At 38.8% G+C, this 9,229-nt stretch overlaps 1 protein-coding gene across 6 annotated transcripts in view; it reads left to right on the top strand.

Moving 5' to 3' along the window:
* The first annotated feature begins 1,146 nt into the window (after positions 1–1,146).
* Positions 1,147–9,229, top strand: part of lpp (LIM domain containing preferred translocation partner in lipoma) — a 192,122-nt gene continuing 184,039 nt past the window's right edge. For 2 of the 6 annotated variants that reach the window (XM_078259861.1, XM_078259863.1), the window contains exons 1-2: positions 1,148–1,270; positions 6,273–6,343. Coding sequence is in view for 1 of the 6 variants with exons in the window: in XM_078259860.1 (XP_078115986.1) it covers positions 1,641–1,739; positions 6,273–6,343 (170 nt within the window). In the remaining 5 variants the exon portion in view is untranslated. Of the gene's footprint in view, positions 1,271–1,549; positions 1,740–1,821; positions 1,850–6,272; positions 6,344–9,229 lie in introns of those variants that run through there. The other 4 variants (XM_078259864.1, XM_078259860.1, XM_078259862.1 and 1 more) reach the window with 4 other exon arrangements.

The following is a 9,229-nucleotide window of genomic DNA, read 5'->3' as shown; positions in this document are numbered from 1 at the left end:
TTGAAAAAAATCACCCATTCTTATATATTAAAGATTATAATGCAAGTCAAACAAGGACAGCATAACAGACAGCATTTACTGTAGCAATAATAGTCCTTATCTTCATTAAGTGTTAGTAGTTTAGAGCAGGGGTGTCAGACTGGGGGTGGAAAGGGGACTGAGTACCCAGGGCCCTCATGTGAGGGCCCAAAAAGATGCTAGAATGAATAGCTGTGGATGTGGGGAGGGGCCCATAGAGAATGCCTTTCTAATGTTGTGCTACGCCCCTGGTTCAGAGTGTGCATTCTTTAATTAGAGCAGTATTTTCTTGTTGCATACAGCATAAACACCTACATTATAAAATATATTGCAGTGCAGTATGTGACACAACCCTTGTAATGTTTGATACAATCTGAGAAGTGTCGATTAAGTTCTGTAGTCATTTGTTGGTTCATATTTTGATGTGAAGTTGTAATAGGCCTACATAAGGTGTTTCTGTTTGAATTGTGTTAAAGTTATCTATTTCTGTACATTATTTTACTCATCAGGTAGACAAAGCTTGTAGCATACTGTAAACTACTGCATGGCTATTTAATTGGATTGCATTTAGCAGGTGTGCATAATTGTAAATATAACTATATATAATGTTATTGGTATGCTTCAGCTAATAACACCATTAGTTATCAACATCTGTCATATTACATAGCCATATTTATTCTGCTCTTATAAGGTAACTGCTAATACACTGCACACATTTATATTTATATTTAATTTATATTACTCCAAACCACTTTCTGTAAACCAACTGTATACTACTGTCTACACTGCAATATATTTCTTGTCCTGTCTATGCACCACCTGCCTATACTTTGTATATCACATTGCACTTTTCATCTTTTTTTGCACTTCTGGTTAGACACAAACTGCATTTCGTTGTCTCTGTAATTGCACTTTGCACAATGACAATACAGTTGAATCTAATCTAATCTAATTAGGACACAGAGTCATAGGGTTTAGCTTAGAATAAAAAGGGGAAACTGTAACAATAAACATTTTACTATCCATGTTTTCCTGTTTACATACATCCTTCTTTACGGTGCTCAGGGCCGTGATCTGGTGGCTCAGTGACACCGCTGGCCTGCTGCCTTACATGGGCAAACCTCTCGACTGACTGAGACTGCTGGAATTTCAGAGCGTGACGTCACTGCCTACAACTCTCCCAGAATTTGGATCAAGAAGTTTCACTTTTTGGTGGGATTTGAAACCCCTGTTATATTTCCTAGAAAGCGAGGTAAGCGGAACGACCGAGCACTCTTCTAGCGCTTTTAACATATCTGCGACTATCGGCTGTGCTTAAACTAGTGTGATTTCATGTATGACTGATAATAACCCAGTGTTTGTTCGGCCTTGTTAGCCTATATTATGAATTTTACTGTAGCTCGGACTGAGTTCACAATGAGGGCGTGGACTCACACGATAGCCTTGGCTGGTACTAATGTTACATGAGGATACTAACAAAGCTAACTTGTCGGTTGCTAGTGCTGAGCTAGGCTCAGTCATGCGTTGCGAATATAAGACATTGTGAACGTCAAGTTTAGCCAAAAGGGACACTGGGCGTCTCTGGTCTTTCTGCTTTTAGCCAAGTGTTGTGCTGCTGAGCAATGCGGAAGACAGACTGTCACCGGAGAAACATGAGAGCCCCCCTCTGCAGAGAAATAGGTCGCAGAATTTCACTTACCAGACTCATACGTGTCAGCTTTGTAAGTGTTTGCTAGTTTTGGCGTCGTTGTTAAAGAAAATAACGTTAACATTACCCCCGTACTCTATGAACTGACTTGTTTACAACAGCATAGATTCGCCACGTTGTTTTGTGAGTTCTTTATCATTAACTTGAAGAAAACTGTGGTTGCTGTTCAATTGTTGTGACTTATGTATCCATTTAACTTTATAAATGACAATGTAATTCATTTTTACATACATTTACGTTTCTTGAGGCCCGTACGGAGTGGACCAACGTTTAAGTGCAGGCCTACATTATACTTTAAACCCTGGTTTGGATGAAAAGACATCACTGCCTTGATTTGTGACATAAAAAATGCCCAAACAGGCCACACCTGGCTCCACCTAAAGTCTTCGTTTACTGTAACAAGTCTGTATATAGACCCATGTCAGGTAACCTTACTGTATCTTATCCACTTTACTATGCAACAAGAAGTTACAGTTCTGAATGAAGTGACTTTCTTGCACCATGTGACAAGTGAGATACTGTTATCCACTTTGAATCAATGTCTCAGAACTGTGTGTCTGAGCCTGCTGATTACATTCTCAGCGTTAACAACCATCACTTTTTTTTTCAAAGGACAAATCAATCAAACCAAACAAATCCCATTCATTTCTAGGTATGCTGGATTATTGCAACCTTGTTTATCAGTATCAAATGTCACTCCATGCATCACATGTATTGTAAAGTTTTGTGTGCATTTGTGTACGTCTTGCTTCATGCCTCAAGGTTTCCTATAAAGCTTTAACATGGGTCATAGTCACACAAAGATTACATACCGAATACCTCCCTAGCTTTAACATTGTCCAGTGTATTCATCTCTTGTGAAAAGAAAAAAGAACCTTGGTCCAGACTATAGATATTGTTCTGCCATAAAATGTTGTTAATGTTAAAAAAACAAGTCCCACTTTCTTCTTTAAAAGACTCAATTCAAACTTTGACTTAGATGTTGGATTTCAAATCAATAACACCAAGGTCCCCTAAGAGTACTGTCATCAAACCGAATACATCTGCGTTGCTCCGACACATTTTTGACTCAGGCGACTTTAAACGGAACGGTCTTTAAAATCTGGTTTGAAAGGACTCGTTTGACAGCGTTGATGATGTTAAAGTTAAGAGATGAGTGCCTCAACTGCCTTTGAGCCAGGGCCCCCCTGGTAGGTTTAGTAAAGTCATTCTACTGTTTGTGTTATTTTAATGAGGATGTCCTTTTCTGGAAGGAACAGCAGCGGCTTCCCAGACTCAAAATGAACAGTTTTAGGGTAGAGCGTAATGTCAAGACGGTGGGCTTTTAGAAAGTGTCACCTTCTGTGACCAGAAGCTAGGGTGCATCTCTGTAATCGGTGGTAAGTTTGGTCTATTGGTACCAAAACTGATGACAAGACGCATTGTGGTTTTTGTGTTTCTTGTATTACTTTTAATCTGCAGATACCTGGCAATATTTGCCCCAGGGTCATTAAACAACACGCTGCTGTTCTGAAGCTATTTCCAGATGTATATATTCATGCTTCTTTCCAATATTCAATATTTTCCTACAAAATAATGTGTTAATATTTTGCTTGAACAAGGCCATATGTCATTTCCATCTACCTAGGTTAGGAGATGTAGTCGCAACTTGAGAAACTAGCTAAAAATCTATTTTATCGTGCAACAAACAGAATATATTTTAATCCAGATGGTTAGAAGACATTTTGAAGGATCTGGAACTTCCTCCAGAACAGCGGTAAGCGTTGTTTAACAACCTTTTGGGTTTTTCAAAGATTGCAGGGTATTTATTTTTCAGACAATTATCTATTAGACTTACCTATATGACTTGAATGTATTGGTAACATGAGAAGCACAAACCAGGGCTAGGTACCACCTAGTCTATATCCACGACGTTCCACTTCCGGGATTGCTCCATTGCCACCGGAAATTCCGTCGGATGTCCCTCTTTTCGTCCGGATGTCCATTACCTTCCTCTATATTCCTTCTGTCTCTGTGTTGGCGTTCTAACCTTTGGGGGATTTGTGAGGACTATGGTTAACTGCTCCTCAGATCTCTGCAGGGTAAATCCAGACAGCTAGCTAGACTATCTGTCCAATCTGAGTTTTCTGTTGCACGACTAAAACTACTTTTGAACGTACACATGTTCCACCAAAACAAGTTCCTTCCTGAGACTATTTTGCAGAGGCACCGTGGCTCCGTCCAGCCCGTAGTGGACGATTGTGATTGGTTTAAAGATATGTCAATAAACCAGAGCACATTTTTCTCCCATCCTGGAATGCTGTGTGGACTAGCCAGAATCTCCTCCGCAGCGCTGTGGAGGAAGGTCTGGTAATGCGAGACTAGGTACCACAATAGCCTCATGTTGTGCTAATGACCTAGGGACTACTTAACGGAACAATACCTGTGTGTTTCTCAGAGTCACTTATCTCTCCGTTGGCAGTACAGCAGCCTTTAATGCGAGTGCAAAATGTAGGGTTAGTGATTGACCTAAGATTCTTGGGTCTTTGGCAGACTCGGTGCAATTCATGTGTTAAGGTGCAACAACGTTAACTTATGTTCAAGTTTCCCTCATTTATGTGTTGAGCGTCACCTCAAGGAGCCATGAAGTAGCGACGCTGGGAGCAGAGAAATCTATTTAGAGTGCCTTATTTTATTAATTTAAATATCCATATTTGAGGCCAGTATATCATTTATCTTATGGCAAGGAGAACAATATATTGCTGTATTGATATTTTGTCCCACCCCTAGAAACAATGAGGTTTTATTATTTTATAGTATTAAAAAGTGTACCTTAACCTAAATATGCATAGACCACAGAAAAAGGTTACATAATCATGTTAGAGGAAAACAAGTGTACATTATTTTGAAAAGATAATGACACCAGACTTTTTAGACAACATACAGGGCTCACGTGAAATGTCTGCTGTGCTCTCAGTTAAGGGGTGACATGTAATAGGTTGGTTTGCATTATAATACTGTTGTCTGTCTTTTACTTAAATCCATGTGGATTACAAAAAAAAGTCCTGCAGGACAATTCATTGTCACATAACCTGCATTACTCCTATATTTAAAACTTAAATGAAGATGTTTTTACCGTCCCAAGAAAGCTTCATCTCTTGTTGCTAGTGTACGGTCAACAACAAAGCGATAGGTGTCTGACAATGCATGGTAATTATGTACCTAACAAACATAATTACTGACATAATTATCAGACACAAACTCAATCAAGTATATGATCTATTCTAAGTCAAAAACCACACTAAACTACTACCAAACTAAACCACACTGGAACTGATGGTCAATTAAATGATTATCAATCAACAAGTAATTGGTTAATTGTTTAAGTAATTCATCAAGTAAAAATACAAACAATGCACGTTACAGCTTCTCAAATGTGAGGATTTGCCTGGTCTGTGTGACAAAATAAGCAATGAAGACATCATGTTGGGCTCTTTGAACTTGTGACAGGCATTATTTAACATTTTATGGCATGTATAAGTAATTAAAAGCATCAATAGATGAATATCGCTAGTTAAAGCGGCAGCCCTCAACTGCAAAGATAAGCCTTGTGTATTCAATCAACGAGAGAGAAAAGAAATGCAAATTATCTGTTTTCCCCCCCTCAAACTATAATTCTGATCACCAGTGGTACATGATCACAATAATGCCTAAATGATGAAAAGAAAAAAATTAAATGTAATATTTTTGCATTAAAGCACCTACTCATGCGACACACACACACACACACACACACTGTACACACAAAAACATGTTTGTTTTTTCAAACAAGATTGATTTCATAAGGTTTATCGTTTTTACAACTCCAGAGCTTGTGGTCAGTCTACCTTGGATGGTCTACCATTACTGGCTAATATTCAAAATCCTTATGGAGAAAATTAATGAGCTTTTTACTTCCAGAACCACACTGTTGAGCTCTATTAGCGAGTCCATAGAGTTTGGTGACATCACGCAGGTCCCCCAACTTCCACCTGACTAATCGGCCAGGATTATTGACAACACCTGTGTGGGTGGGCTTGGCCTCTAACTTTAACAGATTAAAGTAATTGTTGTACATTTAAATATCTCATAAAAATATTGGATTTGTCCTTTTTCTGAGAGAGATACCTTTTTATATTGAATGTGTTTTTTAGTAGTCTCTTCACTAAATAATTGTTACACTGTGATGACATATTCTCTGTAGTGCCACACGTCTGCATTGTTTTACCTGAACTGTATCTCTGCATTGAAATATTACTGCCAACAGGCTGTGACAGGTGCTTGGTGAGAATTGATAGACTAAAATTGAAATGGACAACTTACAATCAGGTTCATGCAGGACTAATAGGAGCCTGCCTATGGCTTATCTTTCTCTTTATCACTGATGAACGTCACACTCATGAAAAAAAGATCTGGTAGTTGACAGGACCCACCTACCATGTTGGTGTGGCCCTGCACAATAACATTATAACAATTATGTAATCCTTTTAAGTAACACAGAGTTGTCTCTATTTCTCAATCTCAACAGATTTCCACATACAGTAAAGGGCATTGCTTCAACAACCTTCCAGGAATCCATACATCCAGAGAGGAGAAAAGGTAAGATAGATTTTACTCATTTGTACTTTTTTATATACTGTGTGTTGATCATGTTGTTGTTCTGCTTTTGTGCTTTCACGCGGGTGGTACTGGAACTTGTGTTTGGAAGGTCATGTTGAGGTTTAAGCGAAGAAATATGAACATAGTTTAGCAACTTAGTGTCCAGTCACTCTCAAAAACTACACTCAACACTACGTAGTAAACACAAAAAAACTAAATATGCTTGTTGTCCCCAGTGCGAATACTATTAGTTAGAGGTGTGACGAGCTCTCATACCGAGATTAAAATGCGCACGCCAGTAATCATGATCGGTCCGCGTACAGTAAAGGCAATGGGCCTTTTGTTCTTAAGAAAGTTCCTAAGAAAAGTTTACATCTGATTCATGACGTGTTCTTTAACAGCAGAGTTGTTTGCAGGTGTGTTCTTAGAACGATGAATCCCAATGTCTTCATAAATGTAAAGCTCGTGCCCGTGGCTCCTGTTTAGCATAGGTAAACGCCCCGTTAATTCCCATAAAAGGGCATGAGATGGCAGGGCCGTGTGCACACTTAGAGAAATGTCCAAAAGACGTGGTAAAGACGGTGGAGGCCTCGACTCGAAAAGAAAGAAAAACTTTAGTAATTCTGAAGTGGAGGTACTGCTGCAAGAAGTTAGCAAAAAACGATACATCATATTTAATATTTAGTAGTGTCAGCGGTGGATACAAAGCAGCAAATAAAACTGATGCATGGAATGCAGTTACTCATGCAGAGAACGCTGTATCTGGAGAAGGGCGCAGAACTGATGAAGTATATAGGCTTAGCACAATTCATACACAATGGCAATTCAAAGTGCTTTACAAATGAGTGAGTAAGTGTAGTGTGTATTTATTAAAACAAACAAACATATAATTATATGTTAATAAATGAAAATAATTAGTTACAAAATTATAAAGGACAGAAATATTACACTACTTATTTTACGCAAACATGTCAGCTCTCAATAGTGTGTAAGAGTGCTCTTGAGTGTGTGTAGATTCTGGTCTTACCTAAGAACAAATCCCAAATAAGAAAACATTGGTGAATGCCAGAATCTTCATGAAAACTGCGTAAGTGGGGTATAAGAACAAATTTGTTCTTAAAGTGCAACTCTCGCCAAAATGCAACCTAGGGGCTTTTTGTGAATGTACCCGAGTCAAACTTTTCTTTAAAAGCATATTTAGGACGGAAGCGTCACTTTTAGGATTCACCGTATTCTGGTTTTTGGGTCAAATGGCCTTTTGAATGGGAGAGCTAGGGACACTACGATGCTAGCCTCAAAATATCTATTTATAAACCACTAAGAAGGCTCGACACAACATGAGACTTTGCTCCAAGTATCACCAGGGACTCTACACCTTAACCAAAGCACTGACAACATTGGTTGTGTTCACAGAGTTTACTAAAAAGAAAGGTTTTACTAAAAAACGAGAATACGGTAAATCTTAAAAGTGACGCTTCCGTCCTAATTATGCTTTTAAACGAAAGTTTGACTCGGGTACATTCACAAAAAGAGTTACGCTTTAAGAACGTTTGGTGAATGAGTCTGTGTTACCTTATTTGACAGAAATCTATGCATTTTCCTGTTATTTCTGACAATTTGATAAACTAAAATGTAAATAAAATTGTAACATTCAAGTTTATAGTCTGCTTAATCAACAGTTGTTTGGTAAAATGCTCTTAAACACTTAGAGAGGATTTGAATTTTTATTCTCAAATCTTGTCATGTTGGCGCTGGTGATTTTCCTTTGGCGCTGGCTAAAACCTCTTTGGGGGGTGCCAACAATTCCTCTATGCAGGAAAAACCCAGAATATGGTTTAGGTCATTGTCAGAAGCACACATTTTGCAGCCATGGCCATCTCTTTTATTCATGTCCTATTTGATGTTATTATGAAGGCTCCTCTGTCTGCATTGACAGTGCAGACACATTAACATGTAACCCTGTTTGGCCGTCTTTTCTAATACACTTCCAAACATGCCACGATTATGTCTTTTAGAGTTTGACTTTAATAAAAGTACCATTCCAAAAAATAGCAGCACCTCACTCTACTCCTACAGATTACCTCCATCGCAACAGGCTTTTCTCATCTTTTCTCAAGTGCCAGACAACTTATGAACATGTAAGAATTTCAGTCCTCTGGAGTCTTTTCCTTTGGTATTTGGATGAAGTAGGTTGTGCAGTTTGAGGAAAACGAGCACTCTCAAGCCAAGTTGCTCTTCAAAACCGATCCATTCTAGGCAGGGAGGTGTAATGTTCTCTCTTAGCAGCTGTTAATGTTACCGTGATCTCCGCTGACCCACAGCACTCATGGGGAGTAATCAGACTTTAATTATACCTTCTTAATCACTTGAACACAATCCGTGTGACAAGACAGCTTTTCTCAGTAAATGGGCTGCCTTTACCTTCTAACCTGGCCCTGGTCGCCTGATTAACAAAAAGTAAATTATGTCTATTGCTCTCTGCATTTTTTGCAATTTTTTATTGAGATTCCCTTTTACGGTTTTAAGCTAACTGATCTTCTCTTCTCTACATTTTGCCTATCTTCCATTTAAAAGTGGAGCTTGTAGGGCAGGCTAACAGTGTTACCCATCTTAGGTCAGACCGAACCCAAACCGATTGTGAAAAGTTCTCTACAGTCATCTTTATTATTCCTAGTGAAAGGTATGCACCACAGAACTGGCTCTGCTGAGTGACTCTGGCTCACAGAGTATGGCATTCCAAGTTAAAAGCAAACCAAACTGATATTGCCCTCAATACTGTCTTCATATTTTCTCCATATTTGGAAATGTTTACCTCCTCATGATGGTTGACAGAGGTTGGAAGAGGGGATGTGAGTCATTTCAGCTGCATAAGGCTTTCTAGGGGTG

The sequence above is a fragment of the Sander vitreus genome, chromosome 9 (genome assembly GCF_031162955.1).
Source record: "Sander vitreus isolate 19-12246 chromosome 9, sanVit1, whole genome shotgun sequence".
Taxonomy (NCBI): Eukaryota; Metazoa; Chordata; class Actinopteri; order Perciformes; family Percidae; genus Sander; species Sander vitreus.
This window is presented reverse-complemented; position numbering and strand designations above follow the sequence as displayed.